This window comes from Lagenorhynchus albirostris, chromosome X (assembly GCF_949774975.1).
Source record: "Lagenorhynchus albirostris chromosome X, mLagAlb1.1, whole genome shotgun sequence".
NCBI lineage: Eukaryota > Metazoa > Chordata > Mammalia > Artiodactyla > Delphinidae > Lagenorhynchus > Lagenorhynchus albirostris.
In genome coordinates this window covers 44,760,220-44,782,123 of record NC_083116.1, presented here as the reverse complement: position 1 = coordinate 44,782,123, position 21,904 = coordinate 44,760,220, and the positions used below count along the sequence as shown (strand labels likewise).

Sequence of the window (21,904 nt, the reverse complement as noted above, 5' to 3'; positions counted from 1 at the left end):
TGAACTGTTAATATCTGCAAGATTGCAAGTAAGCACTTTAAATGGATTATCTCAGTAAGTTATCACAGCAATCTTATAGTTACTATTTTTATCCTCCTTTATTCAGATAAGGAAATTAAGGCACAATGATGGCTATTTCTGGTTAGTACAAGTTTGGAGGTATTTTCTCCCTCTTTTTTTCACTTCTCTATATTGCTTGCTTATTTTATAATGAGTATGTATTTTTTAATAAAAATGTGATAACCATTCTAAAAGTATATTTTTAAATAAATAACTCTTGAAGATTCCCCAGTGGTCAGTCTTGAGCTTTTTTCTCCTTCTATTCTGCCCTCATTCTCTAGACCATGTCATCAACTCCCATAGCTTTGAATACCATCCACAGGCAAATGGCTCCCAAATCTCTATATCCACTCCAGGGCCTGTCTTCTGAGTTCCAGACACATATGTTCAACTGCCAACAAGACATCTCCTCTTGCATGCTTCATAAACAGCTCAAATTCAACATGTCCATACTCATCACCCCAAACTGGTCTTCCATGTTTCCTAATCCCAGTGAACAGCACCACTCTCCACCCAAATGCACAAACCAGAAATACATGAATCATTTTTTTATTCCTCCCTTTCTCTTACCCTGTGTATCCAATTTATCACCAAGTACATGCTACCTCTAAAGTATACCTCCCAAATCTGTCTACTTCTCTCCATCTCCACTACCACTTCCTTAATCCAAGCCACCATAATCTCTTGCAATTACCTTCTAACTGGTCAACCTTTAAAAATTCTTGCTCCCTTACAATTCACCCTTCTCACAACAGCCAGAGAGATGTTAATAAACATAAAAGGAATTGTGTATCTCCCCTGCTTAAAACCCTTCAATGAATTCCCTCTGTTCTTAGAATAAACTAAGAAACCCCTCACCCTTTGTGGCAGAAACTGCAAACTGCCTACCCAATATGTTTCCCCTTCTATAATAAAACCAGGATACTTTTAGGAGTAGTAATAGGCTGAGTTGAAAATAAAACCTCCTCATATTACATTATAGCTAGGGGTGGCCATACAATCCAGTTCTAACTAATAGATAAGCGGAAATCTGCAGGATAGGGCTTCCAGGAAAACTGTTACTTTCCTGATGGAAAGAGACAGACTTAGCTGTCACATGTCTTTTGCCCTTTTCATTCTCTCCTTTTGCTGCCTGGAGGTAAAACAGCCATCTTGGAAGCATGAAGATGGAAGCCATGCTCAAAGGATCATAGAACAAAAAGATGGATGCTTGGGTCCTGAAACTTGTAAGAGTCCTGAACTGCTGACACTGAGGCTCCTTTATGTCAGAAAAATAAACCTCTTATTTTGTTAAATCACCATAACTTGGTTTCTGTTACATGCAGCCCAAAACAGTCCTAATAGATACAATCTTGTATGATATGGTCCCTGCCTACCTCTTCAGCCTTATCTCAAGCAACTCTCCTCCTCATTCACTGTATTATCACCACACTGACTTTCCTTTTACTCTCCAAACACAACCTCTTTTCTGCTTCAGGGTATTTGCACGTGCTGGTCCCTCTGCCTGGAATAATCTTTTCCCACTCTACACCAGCTAACTTCTACTCATTATTTAGGTCTGAGCTTAAGGGACATCTCCTTAGCATGGACTGCCCTGACCACTCTCCCCACCAATCCAATTTAGGTGCTTTCATAACACCTTAAACATTTCCTTCTTACGATGTTTCATAATTTACATATTTTTATTTATTTACAGGATTTTTTCCTTTTAGTTTAACTTCTGTCTCCCCAACTAGACTCTGAGCTCTATAATATCAGGGACTGTGCTGGTCTTGTCCACTACTAAATACATATCTAGCCCCTATAAAAGTGCTTGCCACATAGATTGCTAATAAACGAACAATCTACTGAAATTTTGAGTGCTTTCTGCCATTTTCCCTGCTCTCCTGAAACAGATTTAATCACTCTTCCTTCTATGCTTCCATGGCATATTGATTTGACCTCTATTTTAATTCAATCTTTTTAACAAATGAGGCATGTTTTAAAGGATCTCAAAGTCTTCTAAGAAGAAAAACACAGCAGAGATGAGATCAGGGAAGTCTTTCAGGAGCTGGTAATATCTAGGCAGTATTTTGAAGGCTAAATGAGAATTTTCAGGTAGACAAGGGGAGGAAGGGAAACACAAGCAAAGAATATAGCATGTGAAAATGTCCTGTAGAGTAAAATAGCAGAGGGTGCTCAGAATCACTAAAGCATAAGGTGTAAGGAAGGCATTGGAAGCATAGTGTGAGTAACATTGTTGAGGAGGTACCATCTAACACAATAAACATGGGTTTCTTCATAAGACTACTCTCATAGCTTTCTTTTTCTTTTTTTAAGGTTGGCCAAAGAATTGTAGAACAAATAGAACCATGATTTATATTTCATAACTTCCATAATCAACTTCATGCATGAACATGTCAGCAACAGTTAGAAAATTATTTTTCTTCAAGATATTAGGATGTGGATGAAGTCCCACATACATGCTCCATGACTCTGCCCAGCTAAGATACCCTGTTGGCTCCATCTATGGAGGAAATTGTCCAAAATCAAGGCTTGGAGGGATTAGGCAGAGTCAAGACCATGAAGTGCCTATGAGGTCACCATAAGTAGCTTTGATTTAATAGACAATGAATAAACACAGAGGATTTTAATCAGGGGAGAGATTATCCTCAGATTTGATCTCTAGAAAAGATCATCTTGAAGGAAGTGGATTGGAGGCAAGACAACCTGTTAGGACTCTATTGCAACACTAAAAGTAACTATGAGAACCTCAACTAAGACAGTGGAAGTTGAGGATAGAGAGAATAAGATTGGGAAGATAATTCAGAGGCAAAATTGACTGGATTTAATAATTGATTAGGCATGGAGGCCTAAATAGGCAAAACAGGAAGAAATCAAAGATCATTTGGAGGTTTCTATTCTAGAAAATGATCATCATGCCATTTAGTGAGAGAGATAATGTAGAAAGAAGAGTATATTTGGAAGGAGAGATAATTAATTCCATTTGGAACATGTGGTATTTGAGGTACCTCTAGGATATCCAAATGGGGATGTCTAGCAGGTTAGATAGACCCATGGGTCTGGAGCCCTAAGAGCAGCCTGGGTTAGAGATATGGACTTGAGACTCATCAGAGAAGATGACAACCTAAACTAAGGCTTTAAAAGTCAATATAGGGAGAAAAGAATGGCTTTGATAGATGTAATAATTTAGAATCAAAAATACCTGGTCACTGATTGGATAAGGGAATGTGACAAAGAGAGGAGAGTCTAGGACAATCCACAGGTTTCTGGTTTTGGAGGCTGGGTGAGTAATGGTTCCACTGTTACGGACTGAATTGTGCCCTTCCCAGCCACCTAAATTCATATGTTGAAGTCCTAATGCCCATTATTTTTTAATGTGACTGTATTTGGAGATAGGGCCATTAGAGGGGTAATTAAGGAAAAATAAAATCGTACAGATAGGTCCTAATCCAATATGACTGGTGCCCTTATAAGAAGAGGAGATTAGGGCATATACCTGCATAGAAGGGGACATGAGGAACATGTGAACATGAGGAAAGCCATCTACAAGGCAAGGAGAGAGGCCTCAGAAGAAACCAACCCTGATCTTGGACTTCTAGCCTCCAGAGCTGTGAGAATATAAATTTCTGTTGTGTTATGGCAGCCCTAGCAAACTAATTCAGCCACCAAGCAAGATTAAGAGCATGGGAAAGAAAGTAGGTTGGGGGCAGGGGTTGTGAAAAGAAGAAGGGTTTGGTGTGGGACATGTTGAGTTTTGAGATTCCTGAGGTCCATCGAGGCAGAGATATTCAAATGGCTTTGAAATTCAAAAGACAGTGGAATTATAGATACAGATTTGGAAATCATTGATATATAGGTGATATTTTAAATTGTGAGAGTGGATGAGATCATCCAAGAAGTGTATATATAGAATGAGAAGATCATCAAAGATAGAACCATAAGGAATATCAACATTAAGGAACAGATTGAGGAAGAGAGCCTAGGAAAGGAAAATAATCAGAGAGAGAGAATGAGGAGAGAAAGAAAACGTATAATTAACCTTTTAAATCGTGTTTCTGATTATAATTAGTTGACTACCTATTGATCTCGGTCCTCAAAGAGCTTTAACATAGTGAAGAAGGCACTACCTTATTCATTCCTGAATCTCCTACACCAAGCACAGTGCCTGCAATAAATATTTGTTAGAGCAAATGGAATTGAAATTAGAACTTCATTCCTCTTTTTTTGTTTTGTTTGCTTATTTCTGGAGTGTGCAGTGTGTGTTGCCACTGATATTTTAAGTTCATAGTGAAAAATAATTTCAATGTGTCCTAGGCTTGGTCCCCTTCCAAACCAACCCCCAGGACAATAGTTTTCATTATAACCTTCTGTCTTTGCCATTCTGGATGGAATTCTGTGCACAGAAGTTATATACATATATGGGTATATCTATGTAACAAATTGCAGCACAGGAGCCCCCTGGGCTCCCTCAGGCTCTGGTATGACATATTTGAGCCATATAAATTCAGCTTCTCCTCTGGCATCTGTTAGCCGACTCACTTGCAACTCCACCTCAGCAGTGGTCTCTTAGTCCTCTCAAAGCAGGGAAAGAGTGCTGTGTGCTGAGAGACCATGGCAAAGAATCCTCCAGAGAACTGTGAGGACTGTCACATTCTAAATGTAAGTTGATTCATATTTTTATTCCCTTTTGAGCAGAAGCATGGCTTCATAGATTTATCATATTGCAATATGAACATTAAAAAGTGAAATCAAGTGACTTTGAATTATGGCTTGCAATTTTAAGGGCTATTGTGTATTGTTTTATTCTCTCTGTTCTTTGCTTAGGCAGAAGCTTCTAAATCCAAGAAGATATGTAAATCACTTAAGATTTGTGGACTGGTGTTTGGTATCCTCACCCTAACTCTAATTGTCCTGTTTTGGGGGAGCAAGCACTTCTGGCCTGAGACACCCAAAAAAGTGAGTAAATGCACATTATTATCCAGTGTTTCTGTTTTGAGTTTGATTGAATTTAGTGATTGACATGTATATTGCTCTGAAAATGAAAGTCATTAAGTTCTTTTTGTGTATATTTTTTGGTGGTATGAAAAACTCAGTCAAGGTTTGCTCTCTCTTTTTTGCCTAATTATTTTGGTAAAGGAAAAATATGTTTTCTGCATTTTGGTTAGTAATGATAAGATGTAGAATTACCCATTCTTTTATTATGTTTTATAAGGAGTTAAGATTCCTCACAGAAGCAAAATTTTTACTGTAAGAAAAAATACTTTCCATCTTTCTTTCAATTATCTGGGCAGAAACTGATGGAAAAGTAATTATACTACCACATAAGAAGAAACCATGAGAAATGGGAGCAAAGGATTTTCAGGGATTATGTTTCTGACTTAATGAATCTGCTGTGAGGACAGGCAGCAAACTCCTTTTCAGAAGGAGCAATTCTCATACCTGAATTCATGTTTATTTGTGACTCAAAAAAGAAAACCAAAAAATCTAGAGCTTTTCAGCTTCTCACGAGCCACAGTCGTTGGTGTCCCACTGAAATAGTAATGCTACAAAGTAGAAAAGTGACACCAAGTCATTAATCACAGATATCACGCTTCTGATACTATGGTTATTTGGTGAAGCTTGGCTGCATTGTAGTTGATATTAGTGTACCTTAGTGTTATTGTTACTCCCGGGCTCACACACAGTGGCTAAGTTTAGATGTGACCCAAAGAAAATCATAGTCCCTTCATGCCAACAATTTCCATTTGAAAGAGAATTAATAAATGTACAAGCTATAAACGGTGAAGATGGTTTTCTGGCTTTGCTACATTTTTCTCTCTGCATGTGGGATGTTGTTGTTGCTACCATTATTATTAATTTGTTGTCATGGGATGCTCATTTCTATTTGATAACAGACGTAGGAAGGGAAAGGCAAAAATCCAGGAGAGAGGATAAAATACAAGAAGATAATTGGTATGAACCATTAGGAGTCAAAGGAGTGATAGGAGCAGAGAGGAAAGAATATGGATCAATGAGGAAGGAGAGGCAGGGGGTGAGGAAGTGTAGAAAATAGAAAATCAAGTGGACAAGTGTCCAAAAGAAAACAGAGAAGTAAGGCATAGCCACCTTTGGATTCTTCACCTCTGCTACCATACCCACTTTCATTTAGTACTAGAGGCTACCTTATCAAGTTTAAGTCAGAGGGAGAATGAATAGCAAACTTTGTTTACTTGCTTTTTTATTTATACCTTGTTCCAGAAAGGATTTCACGCATCATCCATTGCCTATAGTTAGCCCTTTCTCTTATCTCTCCCACTGCTCTCTGCTTCTGAACTGCTTACTGTTCACATGTCTTTCTAGAGAAGCCACCTATATTCAGACTAGCAAGGTGGGCAAAGTAATTGAGATCAGGAAAGAAACAGCAAATGACTAAGAGTGCCAAGATGCATACCAATCCAATTCTGCTATTACTTAGCTAATTCCCAAGGTAACATGCTGTCCCAGAAATTGAATCTTGGATCCTCTTGACAATTACAGATGGGTTAGAGGAGAATAAACCCTTTCATCCTCCATGGCCATAATGTTCTTAGCTGGGTGTAGTAGGTAGCTAGCCCTTCTGACCACCCATACATGTTTGCCTGAACAAGGGGCCAGATGGTTTTTCTAGTTTTATTTTAGCCATTGGAATTGCAAATTCTATTTTGAAAAAGTTTATGTGTTTTTCTAAACTTACAATGCTATTTGTCTCGGTGCAACTATAAATGACTAGGTGGGGACCTTGCTTTTATCTAGTAAGGTGCCAAGCTCACTAACAGAGCCCATGGTCACCTCTGCTTCTGTGTTATATTGTCTTTGATTCTCACTCCAGTTCACTTTTTAATACATTATAAGGAGCAATCCTGTGATTCCTCAAACCAAATGTAAAAATGAGTCACTGCATGCACAGAAGAGGTGAGGTATGCTACCAAATAAAGTTTATCAAGAACCAAATCTCTCAAGAAGTAATCCGTCTTAGGATGTGATTTTTAGCAAAGGGATTCTCAGAAATGAACAAAATCATTACAAAGTAATCTGGTAAAAGACGATAAATAGGTGTCTCCTGGGGCAAGTTTTTCCACCATAAACAAAGGTTGTTTGTTCTCTGTTCCAATGGGGAGTTACAATTTACTGCCTTTGATATTTAAGTCCCGGCCTTCCCCACAAGACCAGGCTGGGTCCATTGCAAACTGAGGAACCAGCTGGAGATGTGGATGCTCCACTAAGCCCACTACCTTTAGTTCCCAGACAAAAAGCCCCAGGGAACATCTGTTGTTTCCAATGGCTAGGGCTGCCAATAAGCCTGCCTCAGAGCTGACTTATGATTGCTGGGAAGTGAAGAGTAGTCAGATTGGTCTTGGAAGAAGATTTGCAGAGGAAAAGGATCCAGGCATCTTGCACAAATTAAAGAGGCTCCCCTAAAGAGTATGGCCTGGCAAGAAACAGCAGTTAGCAGATTAAAACCCAGGCTCTTCTGGACTTTCCTTTACAAGCCTGTGGGACCTGTGGGGACTCTTGGGGCCCTTGGTGGAGAGAACCGGTGATACTGCTGTGCTTATGGATGACAGTGATGTGTTTGGCATCCCGGGACTTTCTCCAAGTTCTTAGCATTTGCTCCTCTAGTCTCCGCCACACATCCTTTTTATTTTGCTTTTGACATCTGTTTATAATTAAGTGTTTATTTAACATTCCACATCTGGTGTTGACATTTCCATGCCAGTAATTTCCCCCCTCCTCCTTCTATTACCTCCCACCTTGGTGGGGATAAAATATCCAGATTCTTTTTTTTTTTTTTTTTTTTTTTTGCGGTACGCAGGCCCCTCACTGTTGTGGCCTCCCGCATTGCGGAGCACAGTCTCCGGACGTGCAGGCTCAGCGGCCATGGCTCACTAGCCCAGCCGCTCTGCGGCATGTGGGATCTTCCCCGACCGGGTCACGAACCCATGTCCCCTGCATTGACAGGCGGACTCTCAACCACTGCGCCACCAGGGAAGCCCTAAAATATCCAGATTCTTGATCTAAAACGGGGGGGGGGGGGAGAGAGAGAGAGAGAGAGAGAGAGAGAGAGAGAGATGAAAATAAAATGAAACAAGGAAGACTAACTTTCGGAGAGCTGTTGCACTCCCTTACAGGCTACAGATCCCCAACCCACAGCCACATACAGAAGCCACTTGAGCTGAATGAAAGCCAGTCCATCGAGTTCTGTATTCAGCTTTCTCAACCAAGCAGAGGACCTATTCAGTCCCAGAGATTTTGAGAGAGCATCACAAGACTTCACTTTCAGGCAGTGACTGCCCAGACATCTTTGAAGCAGATTCCCAAGAGAAACATTCTTGCTTAAAGCTCCCTGTATTACACATTAAACCTGAAACAATCAGAAATCAACTCCCCAGCTAATCCATCCAACATAGAGAAAACAATTCAGAAAAATTCCAGCCTTTAAACCAATAGTTGATAGATGTAACACAGACCTTGTAGCCTATCCCTTCCAATCCTTTGTAGAATGAGGCAGAAGAATAATAAACTAAATTAATGAAATGCTGCCCTTCCTGCCATATATAGGAACCACCTGGTGACTTTAGGGCTATTTTGAAAGGCTAAGTCCTAAAGCCCACACAGCAATCCACAGTTTCCTGGGGATGTCTCCTCAACTTCTGCATACTACCAGGATGAGACGAGAAGGGGTAGGGTATGTGGGCATCCATCTGGCCTCCCCCTCACCTCAACTGCAGATGACCATTAAAAGAGTTTTATTCAAGACTGCAGGCCCAACAGCACTCTAGGCTGAAAATCTTTTGCTCAGAAAAAGCACTTTCCTGCTAAGTCTGGATCGGGCTTTCCTGTGCCTATTTCTTTAAGTTGGCCAGAGACCAACTTTCTTCACTTATCTTCACTTATCTTTTCACTTATCTTCACTTATCTTTCTTCACAAAGATACAACTTTCTTCCCCGAGTTCCCTGGGCTTTCCTACACAGCAGTTTGATAGGTAAAATGTGGGTCTGGAGAAGCATTTCATCCCCTCAAGGGAAGAGACGGAGATGGAGCTGAAACCTCTTTAGCAGGGGGACTGAGCTTCACCAGATGGTGCCACGTCAGCGTTTTTAAAAGACTTCATTTTATTTTCCTCTCAAACCATTTCAAGAGCAAAGTCCACCCTTGTCCAGCCACTGTCACGGGTTAGCTCTTGGTCTCGGCTGCCAAGGGGCAGCATCGATTATGTAGAGTAGGACTCCGGCTACTAGGGGCACATTCGTATTCCGTCTCTTCATTCTCCTAAGGCATTTGCTGGGCAACTTACTTGGTACCAGCCAGAAAAAACCTAGGTCTTCAAAGGGAGCTGTCCTTCAGTGGCTGAGAGTGGGATTGGGGCTACTGTAGGGAAAGCGGCCCAGGAAATCAACAGGTAGTAGCAGTCCAACGGTTCAACCTGACAGGTGTTAGCCAAATCTGAACAGAATTGATTTGGTCAAACTACTATATATAAAATAAATAAACAACAAGGACCTACCGTATAGCACAGGGAACTATATTCAATATCTTATAATAGCTTATAAGGGAAAATAATCTGAAAAAGAATATATATATTATTATATATTTTATATATATGGATAACTGAATCACTTTGCCGTACACCAGAAACTAATACAACATTATAAATCAACTACATTTCAATGCTTTAAAAAATTGATTTTGTCAACTATTCAACATTGCATTTGGCAATGGGTGAGAGATAAAGATGGGAACTGAGCCTCCAGAGACACTTGGTGACTTGTCCAAAGTCACACAGCTTGTAAGTGGCAGAGTTGAGGCTAAGACTAGAACCTGGTCTAGAGACTCTTTTCACTATTCTTCAGCTGCATTTAAGAATAAGGAGTGGTGAGGGTAGTGGGTAGGGAGAAACTTCCAAGCCAGCTTGAGGATCTAGATCAGGGCTCCCCAACCCCCAGCAGGTACTGGTCTGTGGCACCGGGTGGCACAGCAGGAGTTGAATTACTGCCTGGACCATCCTCCCCCCACCCCCGGTCTGTGGAAAAATTGTCTTCCACGAAACCGGTCCCTGGTGCCAAAAAGGTTGGGGACCGCTGTTCGACATGAAAGAAATGGGGTTTTTTTCTTTTTGAAAAAGAGGAATGTCTGTGCTGCCTATGCCAGTTTTTTTTCTGGACTGAGAACTGGTGACTGAAGATGCAGGAGTCCAACTTTGCATAAGAAACAATGTGTCTGCTCTGTGTTGGTTAAAGAAATACCCAGAGGCCCTTTAATTCCCACAGGCTAGGTTGGTATAATATAATACAATGCATTCCCTTCCTTTCCTTCCAGCCTAACACCTGCTAGCCAGCTCTTCTGAGCATGTATTTCACCTTTGGAGAGTGTACCTCATAAACAGACAGTAAGAAATGAAGGTGGAGAGAAGAACATCTAGATTAATCATAGGCTTCAAAAAACAAACCTAAGCCAAATGTCCTCAAATCCCTTTCAGGACAAGCTAAAGCTACCTGCCCCGAAACAGATCCATCACACTGAGGTCTGAGGCAGCTTTACTTTTTATAAAAATCTTTCTTTTTTGATCTCAGAGATGGTCACAAATTGAGGCCAGAAAACACAGCAAACTGTGAAAGGAGGATGTTAGGGCTCATTTGCTGCCTGAGTGGAGAATTTAACTGGACTGAGGAAAGAATTCCTGAGCAGGGAAGAGAAATGAGTTTGTGTTCTCTCCACGTTTTGTCAGTGTGGTCTTCTTACATCCCTAACTCCTTGGGGTTCACCACGTATCTATCTCGTTTTACTTCTGAGTCATATTCCACCCATTGGTTTACCTGTCCAACGCCAGTGTTCTGGACCTTCATAGTTGAGACCAGCCTTACGTGTGGATGGAGTGGGAACCCATTTGAGCGCTGCTGCAAAGATGCCCTTGCCCTTAATATATCTCTTATTCCTGGTGCCATTGTGCTTAAAAACCACCATTAGTAATTCATTCCTTTGAGTTAAGTATTGCACTCATTTTTTTTAACAGACAAACACCCATCACTAATACCTTAGTGTGTTTTTTTTAACAGACAAACACCCATCACTAATACCTTAGTGTGAGATCAGTTGTCAGATTGATTTCTTCTTTGATATAAGGTACCTGAAGCACCATGAGATTCCTAGATGTCTAGATAGGAGACAGAGGAATAGAGGGAGATGGAAAGAGGAGGAAGGGCTACGAAGGTACAAAGAGGTCAGGATATAAAAAGAACAGAAAAGGGAAGCTAGAAGCACCAAAGATTAACTTGCCCTAATGTGCCGGTTTGGTGGAAGTGTACTTCTCATCATACTCTGTCCTTCCTGGAATAAAGCTGAGCTGGAGGCAGTCTGAGATAAACTACTGGGAGCCCACTCACACTTCTCATAGACCGGTCATCCTTCTCTGCTTTAGTTTGCACCTGGAGGGGACAAAACCATTTATTCCCTCATCTCCAGAAAGACCCTCAGCCCCTGAGCCAATGAGTTTAGTAGACAGAAAGGTACTTCTGAAGCCAAAGGCATGAGTTCAGTCTTCATATGGGCCAGTGAAGCTTGCATAGCCATTACCCAGGCAATGTGCTCCACAGGGACCCGGATGAGACAGTACGTCTGGATTTGCTCAAACCCATCCTTAAGCAGTCCAAAGTGGGCCACCAGCATCATCTTCTTAGACAAAGGACGGTCTGTTCCAAAAGGGCACCTTTGATAGTGAATTCCATCTGAGTGAATATATAGCTCCCTACCCCCCACCCAGATTTTACATATAAATGAAGTCATTCTGAGCCCACTACCATTACAAACAGAAAGGCAACATGCTAGTGAATGAATACAATCAGAATGGACCCCTCCTCCCCTACCAAAAAAAAAAAAGCCTCTTTGAAAGAATGCTGAAAATAATCAAGATCTGCTGAGCTTGGCAGTTTCCAATAGTTTTCATCTAGCAAGGTGTCCAAGTGAAGTGCATTGCCAACAGTGCAGGAAAACTCATTCCACAGAAGTACACTGAAATTCTAAATGTCACCAGTATGGTTCCATAGTCTTCTACCAATGATTGAAAATACAGCCTGTATTTTCCCTTTTGCCCAGGTAGGCAGTGTTCCAACTTCCCCTAGTCTCCAACCTCATTTTTCCGTGCAATAATCCATCAGTTGTGCTACTGATGAAACAAACACCCCACCCCACCCCCAATGACTAGTGGTGTCGACATTTGTCTCAACAATGGATAGTATTTCTAAAGAAATTCCCCCCTGTTGGGAGATCTGACAAGGCTGGATCTGAAGTAGATGCCTCTCTCCTCTACTTAGGTCAGGCCCACTGAGAGCTCAATTTGTTGCCATAGGTAGAAGTTTCTCAAGCTGGCTGCAGAGCTGGAACTGAGGACAAATTTATAACTAGAAGCAAATAGCAAGTCTAAAGGAATTTTCTACCTGTCACAAAGCAGGCCAGACTAGCTGTGTTAACTCTGCAGTTGCTGGAAAGTTCTAAATACTGTTTTCCTTCCCCTTTTAAAATATGGTCTCTTAAAAGACCTTGCCAATGCTCACAACCTCTCTTTAGGAAGATGAGAATTTGCCATTGGTGGGGAAAAGGTGTTCAATATATACTTCAGCTTTAACCATGTCCAAGGCACTGTAGGGCAGCAAAAAGGTAAATGACATTGTCTCTTGTTTTCCTATTCAGCGACTACATCAACTTTTCACACTTGAAGTAATATTGCTTCTACAAATCCTTCCAATTTGTTTTTCTACTTGAGGTGGGGAAAATTTGACCAGGTTACACTAACATTCAGTCACAGACATTAAAAAACCCAACCCAGCACAAGCAATACAAGACTGCCACTGGGAACAGTATCATTAGAAAGCAACAATGGCCCTGTAGATGGCTTGCTTTTTCAGGTTTTTACTTTACCAAATGTTTTTCATAAGGAAAAATGAGAATGAAAAAACTCGATAGCCAAAGGCCTCCTAACAACAGGGATAAGATAGACTTCCACATGGCACCATCAAGTCTGGCCTGGTTTGTGACAGGTAACAAATTCCTTTAGGTTACTTATTTGCTTCTAGCTATAAACATGTCCTCAGTTATAAGTAATGGGCTTATTAATAGACTGGGATACTCTATGGGACTGGTCCTTTTGGCCCTTAGAAAAACTGTCTCTTTTAGAGGGTAGGAGAGAGTCTGGGGTTTTGTTTCAACCACTCAAGAGCAACATGATATGCAGCTTTGCCAAGGCGATCTTCTTGGGAGACTCCATATTACATAGTGCATATTACAATTCACAGCTGTTGAATTCTATATGCAGGAGAATCTGGAGAACTTGAAGTCAGCTGAATCGGGTTTGGAAAAGAAAAATCAGGAATCAACTGAATGAATTTGGTTAGCCCATAACAGAAAAGGTTAGGGGAAGGCAGTAAATGTTTCCTGGAGCTTAAAGGACAAAAGGAAGCCATTGAGGTCAGGGTAAGACGATTATCTAATGTTCACCAAGGAGAATGATCTTCAGAGTTTTCAGAGTCTAAAAAGTACAGATCCGAGACTGTTGAGACAATATTAAATGCCTGGATGGATAAGATAAAGAGCAATGCCTAAGCATTCTAAATCTGTTCAAATCTCTTTCTCAGCCCTAGTGAATTTCACAGCGAGTAAGTGGGTGACTACTGAGTACTTAGAAAGGGAAGTGGTAGCTTAAAGAAGCAGTATAGGTTTTTGGTGATTCCTCTGCTTACCACAAGTGGAAAACACCTTACAGGCTGCTTGCAAAATATCATTTGCTATTTAGTCAAGGCTGCCAAGAAAACTGTTGGAATTGTTAGTAATTAGTTCAGCAACTTGGCTTGAATACAAAATACTGGCTCTGAAGGGATCCCCATATCAGCTCCAGTGCCAAGAAACACCTCACTTTAATCTCGAGTCTCAGAGAATTCCCAACGGCAAGCTGCTGAGATGGCACCTCTCTGCAAAGGCTCTGGAAAAAGAAGGTGCCCCAGATATTACCCAATTAAAGTGTCTTATGAAGGGACATACTGAGTATCTTAGAGCTTGTTTTCCTCTGTTCTCCCAGACATATGACATGGAGCACACTTTCTACAGCAACGGAGAGAAGAAGAAGATTTACATGGAAATTGATCCCGTGACCAGAACTGAAATATTCAGAAGTGGAAATGGCACTGATGAAACATTGGAAGTACATGACTTTAAAAATGTAAGTTGGATATTTTCCCCCTAAAGCTTCCCACTTAAAATATTAGAACATTTGAGTCAAGTTAAAAATAGCCTGTAGCCTCCATTTAATTTATAAGACAAAGCTTTCCCTTTGAATTCAAATTTTGCCAGCCTGGGGCCCTGACAAACCATGAAACTCATTAATTGTGGCTATTTCAGGAAGTTTTGTTATTTTTTGTCTGTTTTATAGGGATACACTGGCATTTACTTTGTAGGTCTTCAAAAATGCTTCATCAAAACTCAGATTAAAGTGATTCCTGAATTTTCTGAACCAGAGGAAGAAATAGATGAGGTATGTAAGAAAAATAATAGTAATAGTAAAAGCCATAATTTATGGGGGCTAACTCTGTGTCAGACATTGTACTAAATGCTTTACCCTCATTTGATTCTCACAACAACCCTGTAGGCAGGTACTGTTATCATCCCCATTTTCAGATGCAGACCAAAAAGTGACTTGTCCAAGGTTACACAGCTAGTGCAGAGCAGATTGGGATCTTGAACTCAGGCCTTTCAACAAACCTAAAGTTCATGCTTTTAAGTCCAACGCTGTACTTTTATACCCAGGTAACCATTATGTACATTTGCTTCCAAACCAAAGATTTCTGATAAGAGGAGTGAGCCGGAGGAACAAAACCAATCCTGCCAAAGATAAAGTCCTGAAAAAAAGTCCCAAGGCCACCTGGATCCTTGCCACTTTTGTCACACTGTGATATTCACCTATTCTAAAGATTTTAATTCAACACTACTATATATAAAATAGATGACCAACAAGGACCTACTGTATAGCACAGGGAACTCTACTCAATATCTTGTAATAACCTATAGGGAAAAAGAATCTGAAAAAGAAAAAATATATATACATATATATATTTATATATAAAATATAACTGAATCACTTTGCTGTATACCTGAAACTAACACAACATTGTAAATCAACTATACTTCAATAAAAAATTAAAAATTAAATTTAAAAAGATTTCAGTTCATTCACCTTACCATTTTATGCTGGGCTGCTAATAGAATATTCCACCTTTAACATATCACTAGGAAAGACAAAAGTAAGGAAGGTGAGAACTACAGTATAATACAAATTCTCTGAAAGCACACTCCCAGGCCATGGTGAGGTAACCTAGGGCAGCGGTCCGCAACATTTTTGGCACCAGGGACCAGTTTCATGGAAGACAATTTTTCCACGGACTGGGGACAGGGCATGGTTCAGGCGGTAATGCGAGCGATGGGGAGCCATGGGGAGCAGCAGATGAAGCTTCACTTGCTTGCCCGCTGCTCACCTCCTGCTGTGCAGCCAGGTTCCTAACAGGCCCAGGGGTTGGGGACCCCTGACCTAGGGCACCAATGCAATTGCTGAATGGCCGCTATAGGCTTTGTGGGAGATGGTGGATTATTGCCTAAAATACAGCCATCGGTAAGGCCTAAGAGACTTAATTTTTCCCTGAATATCCTGACTGTAATTATGGTATGCTGCTATCTATGACAGCCTACCTCCACTGTAGCCAGAAGAAACAAATATTGGGTTGGGTTGATTTGTTTTAGTGTTTAACTGGCAAATCTAAACTGAGATTATGCCAATGGCACAGTGGCCACTCTATATACTGTAAATACCTCTTTCATTTTCTTCTGTCTCTCCCAGGTTCTTTTTCACTTTTCTCCTGCCCAACTCTCTCCATGTTAATTTTCACCTACCCATTTATCTTTTTCTTTTACTTTTCTTATTTTGGGGGGTGAGGTGGTGTGGGGATCACTTTTTTCTTTCCATTACCCAAGTCTCAGGGTTGTCACTGGCTCCCACAGACATGATATTAGTCTCCTCATGTCCAGAGAAGTTACAGACCCTGGTTCCTAGAATTTCTAAGAAAAAGAAGATTTCCCCCAAAGACGATGCTCTGCTCCCAAGGTCTATGGCAAGTGAAAAGTTTTGGAGATTTTTTTTTAATAAGCCTAATTTGGATGCATCTGAGGAACAGAACAACTTCCAAGATATTAGGGGCAAAAGTAAGATGAAAGGAGAATCAAGAAGATAAAAAGCTATTATACCCAATATCATATGCTGCTTTTTACAGAAAATAATGTAAGCGTTTGAGTAGGGCCAGCCAGCAATACTTCCCAAACTGATACAACAAGATTTATTTTTCTGAAAAAGTTAAAGGCTGGGACTTCCGTGGTAGTCCAGTGGTTAAGACTCCGTGCTTCCACTGCAGGGAGACTAAGATCCCACATGCGGCATGGCAAAAAAAAAAAAAAAAAAAAAACGTTAAACGCAAAGGCCCATAATGTCTCATTTTGGCCCAATTTATTCTTCAGTTAATATTGTCAGGTTGTCTAAATACCACAAGTATTCATCTCATGATAGTGAAATTGCTTTATCTTCAAGAAAATCCTATTCAGGCTACAGATTTTTTTTATGAGACAAATTTGTGGTCCTGAATGACAAAAACCCTCTTATTCTGCACTTCCCTCACCACTGTATCCATACTTTGTACATGTTAAAGATGCAGAGCAGGTATATAAATAGCCCTGATTTTGCTAACAAAGCTAGTCAACGTACAAACCTCATTTTATACAGTCCCTTTCAATGCATCCCAAGTCTTTACAGACTCAAGGGCAAAGGAGCTAAGATGAGACTTTTAAGTGACTAGGAGAAAAATTATACAAAGCCATATTTCAAAGAATAAAAACACTGAAATCATAAAGCTAGAAAGAAACAAAAGAGAAAAGGAAAAACCTTATTAAGAGTAGGGGAAAAAAATGTCAAAGCCCAGGAGACAAATGATTAAGAGCTAGGTACACAAGACAACTACTTCCAACACTAGAAACAGAAGAGAAGGGGGCATTCTTGACAATATAAGAGAGGCTGCCTAAACAAAAAACATTCTGTGAGACAAATTCTAAGCATCTAGAATGAAAGGAGTAAAATAGTAGTAAGGCCAGTGAAGTCACAAGTTAGACCTGACTTTGAAACAAAGTATCCTTGGTACTACAACTATACCATTAACACACAGTCTTGTAAAACCAAAATATTAGGTTCTGTTGCTACTTAAGTGATTTCACCAATTTGGATTATAGGAGTGTTTTTCAGCTTGAGATCAAATTCAGCTTGCAATCCTAGTCGTAAACCTAAACCAAGGCGGGCACTCACAACATCCATTTAAAAGAAAGAAAACAAATGTAAATCACTCAGGGTTCCAGAAGCCCAAATTAAAACATACATGGCCCAGTGGGAGGCCCAGAAAATGATAGAAAGCCTTCCTGACTTTAAGGGAAATGGTAGCCGAGAAGGCTCCTTTTTCAGTGAGCAGCCCTACTGTTAGATGGGAGAGGGAGGGACCAGTTGTTAACTCTCCCAAGGGCACCTACTTCACTGGGAGCTCTGGGACTGGAATTATTATTCAGACTCGAAATATGGTATTTTCCAGGATCCCATAATGTCTCACTCATTTTATTAATTTCTCTGCCTATCCCCACCCTGAACTACTTTCTTCTCTCAGAATGAAGAAATTACCACAACTTTCTTTGAACAGTCAGTGATTTGGGTCCCAGCAGAAAAGCCTATTGAAAACCGAGACTTTCTCAAAAATTCCAAAATTCTGGAGATTTGTGATAACGTGACCATGTATTGGATCAATCCCACTCTAATAGCAGGTATGGCCTCCTTCTCCTCCTCCTCCTCTGTTTTCCAAAGTCAGTAACATTTCCAGCATTCAGAGACTACACTTCTAGGAAAACAAATGATCAGCTTATATCTTCTTACATGAAACTGTATATGCTGACTGCCAGTGAGGAGGGAATTTTTCACAGCCAAGTTATAAATCAGATAAATTAATGCTGACAGGCTTTTAAATATCCCAGCAAAGGTAACGCCACCTTAATGTGAGTAGTGATAGTGAAAAGCTAATCTGTCTCTCTTTGCACATCTATATTCATTGCAGTCGGGCTACCAGACTATGGCTCAAACCACTGTGTACCCAACCCAAGAACAGAGGAGAGAAGAGCCAAAACAATGCTCTGTTGTCTCAAGAAGGATTTTCTATGTCAAATGGTGGCATCCTCCCCGGATGATAGGACAGTCACTGCAATACAAATTTCTTTGTGGCTATTTTAGGAACCAGTATAAAAGTAATTGGGTGCTAAAGGTCCAGAGTAAAAGACTCCAGCTCTCAACTTCCAGTCAGCCCATAGAGAGGGCAAAGTCCCTGGACATCTTATTCTGCCCACCTAGTATAGAATTTGGCCTCCCTCATTCTGGACAGCATAGATTACTACATTTCCCAAGAGAGAATGCTCTAACCAATGCGGGCATCTATTGGTACTCTTTGGCCTTAAAAAAAGGCAACTAGGGACTTCACTGGTGGTGCAGTGGTTAAGAATCCGCCTGACAATGCAGGGGACACGGGTTCGATCCCTGGTCCGGGAAGATCCCACATGCCACGGAGCAACTAAGCCCACGAGCCACAGCTACTGAGCCCTAGTGCTACAACTACTGAATCTCATGCGCCTAGAGCCCGTGCTCCTCAACAAGAGAAGCCACCGCAATGAGAAGCCCACGCACTGCAAGGAAGAGTAGCCCCCACTCCCCACAACTAGAGAAAGCCCACTCGCAGCAACAAAGACACAACCAGCAAAAATAAAGCAACTAAGTGCAATTACTACAACTTCTGCTTCAACATTCTTCTACTAAAGGACGTTAGTGGAAATCATGATGAAATCTGAATAAAGTCTGTAGTTTAGTTAATTGTATTGTACCAATGCTCATTTCTTAGTTTTGATCATTGTACCGTGGTTATGTAAGATGCTAACATTAGGGGAAATTGGGTGAAAGGTATACAGAAACTCTGTACTATCTTTGCAACTCTTCTGTAAATCTAAGATAATTTCTAAATACCAAGTTTAAAATTTTTTAAGACAGGAAAGAGAAGGGATGAGGAAGGAGGACAGAGGGCACTGAATCAAACCAGGCAACCAAAAAAATATTTACTGAGCACCTGCTATGGGTAAAATCATTGTAGGAGACACCAAAGTCCCCTGCCCTCAGTTTTTAATTTCATATGCTAATAAGGCAAAGCAGTAAGTGATGCCAAATGAGCAAAGAAGTCTATGTACATGGGAATGGTCAAATTTCTTTTGGAAGATCTCCGTAAGATATCAGCTGCAGGAGCTTGGAAAAGTGGTTCATTCATGCCTAAATGATGGCAGTGAGAAGACACAATGAAAATCTCTATCCCCAAATGCTAGTTCCCCAAGCAAAGCAGTTGTGTCACAACTTTGTGTTTATTACCTTAGTTTCAGAGTTACAAGACTTTGAGGAGGATGGTGAAGACCTTCACTTTCCTACCAATGAAAAAAAAGGCATTGAACAAAATGAGCAGTGGGTGGTCCCTCAAGTGAAGGTGAAGACCCGTCACACCAGACAAGCAGCAAGCGAGGAAGAACTCCCAATCAATGACTATGTGAGTTCTGTTCACGTTTTTCTTGTTAGGGGAAAAACAAAGAGCCTTCACAAAACTCACTACCCCTCAGATCAAAGCCACTGAAAGGATAATGGTCATTGTTTTAAGAAAAAAATATTTAAGAAGCTTGGAATCCCTAGAAGACTCATTCAAAATCAATCTTGTCAATCTCCTGTAATATACAATAATGGAAAGGAATATGAAAAAGAATATATGTATAACTGAATCACTTTGCTGTACAGCAAAAATTAACACAACATTGTAAATCAACTATACCTCAATAAAGTTGTTCTAAAATTTTGTTAATTAAAAAAAATAAAATCAATCTTGATCTAATCCATTGATGTATCTCCAAGATCAGGCTCAGGAACTTAATTGCTCACCAGTCCCCAACTCCTATAGTCTTATACTCCTCCCCTGCTTGGCAGACCTCTTCCTAGTGAACCTGCCCCCTCCAACACTGGCTTCTTCTTCTTTCAGACTGAAAATGGAATAGAATTCGACCCCATGCTGGATGAGAGAGGTTATTGTTGTATTTACTGCCGTCGAGGCAACCGCTACTGCCGCCGCGTCTGTGAACCTTTACTAGGTTACTACCCGTATCCATACTGCTACCAAGGAGGGCGGGTTATCTGTCGTGTCATCATGCCTTGCAACTGGTGGGTGGCCCGCATGCTGGGGAGGGTTTAATAGCAAGTCTGAGCTCAAGTGCTTAAACTTCTGGCAGCCAACATATAATGAATGCATGCTATTCAATGAATTTCTGCCTATGAGGCTTTTGGCTCCTGGTAGCCAGCACTCCGGAATTACTTGTAGGTAATTCTTCTCTTCATGTTCTAATAAACTTCTACATCATCATTAATGGCCTGATTGCTGCTGAACACACTGGGTGAGTGTTTGTTAAGAATATTCCCTACAACTGAAATGGAGCAGATCCGTCTCACATGGAAGACAACAATAAAAACTTGCATTTCATCAGGTTTGGGGAGTAGGAAAGGGCAAAGCATAAGGATTCTCAAATACTGTATTTTACTAGGCTGTATTGAGAAAGTGGAAATAGGGGCTGATGACAAAATGACCCCATAACTGATGCATAAAAAAATGTGTCCTTTTGTGCATACCCCAGTGTCTAATTATGTGAGAGACATATTGTGGACTTGCTTAAGCATCTCTTAAGCCACTGGACAGGCAGTGAGTCACAGCAGGCCAACACTAAAATATTCCAAGTGCTCAGACTCAGCAAAGGAGAAAGCTAACCTAACAAAAAGTGTCCCAGGCTCTCCTCCTGTGAACAAGAACTCAACTTTGGACAAATTCAATACTTTATAAACTTCAGGTATGACTTCTCTTTTAGATCAGTGTCTGGTTACATAACTTTCCAAGGCAATAACCTGGAAAATGGGGACCCATAAATATCATTCACAGAAACAGGCATTATAGGACATTACTGAAGTGAGGAGTCAAACGGGATTTTGCTTTTCCTCCAAAACCACAAGAAACTAGCAGTATGGCACTTTCTTAAAAGAAGGGTAAGGCCTAGTTTTTGATCACCTGATACTTTGCTTGGGAATAGGAAAAGGGGCAAAGCAGAGAGGAGAAGAAGTGGTTAGAGGGTAATGTTAAACTTGGAGTCCCAGCCAGTTTTAGTTTCAAAATTCTTGTTATACCCATCTGTCACCCCTTCTAGTTTCATTGGAAGGTAGCCCCTTCATTGCTCAACTTCAAAGTCATTGTGTCATGAAAATATCTGTCTGGCACTTTCCATTTTCAAAGAGTAAAATCTTCAAGATGCCTGTGGTGCAGGAGTCATTTTCCTCCACTGAACAGTTGAGGAAGCAAATAGAAGCAGATTTGCCCAAGGCTGAGTTAAGATTAGCCAGTCATTAACTCATAATTAACATACATGCCATAGTTAGATTACCAATTTTCACAGGATGAGAGCACAATAAATTATATCTAACAATGCAACGTCACTGAAAATATTTTCTTTCTTTATTCATGATTTAGAAGACATATGAAAATTTTGGAATACTTCATTTATCATAATGGGCATTAATTTGTAGTTGAGATAGAAAAATGTAAAAGATAGGAGATTAATTTGACGTCGTATGACTTTACAGTGTTCTCTATCATT

General features: G+C 40.5%; 1 protein-coding gene across 1 annotated transcript; it reads left to right on the top strand.

The window, feature by feature from the left end:
• Nucleotides 1–4,464: 4,464 nt before the first annotated feature.
• Nucleotides 4,465–20,612, top strand: TNMD (tenomodulin). The gene is made up of 7 exons (XM_060137960.1): nt 4,465–4,722; nt 4,888–5,019; nt 14,148–14,288; nt 14,499–14,600; nt 17,812–17,965; nt 19,604–19,770; nt 20,251–20,612. The coding sequence occupies exons 1-7, from the start codon at nt 4,675–4,677 to the stop codon at nt 20,458–20,460; spliced, it is 954 nt and encodes a 317-aa protein (XP_059993943.1). The 5' UTR covers nt 4,465–4,674; the 3' UTR covers nt 20,461–20,612.
• Nucleotides 20,613–21,904: the final 1,292 nt, after the last annotated feature.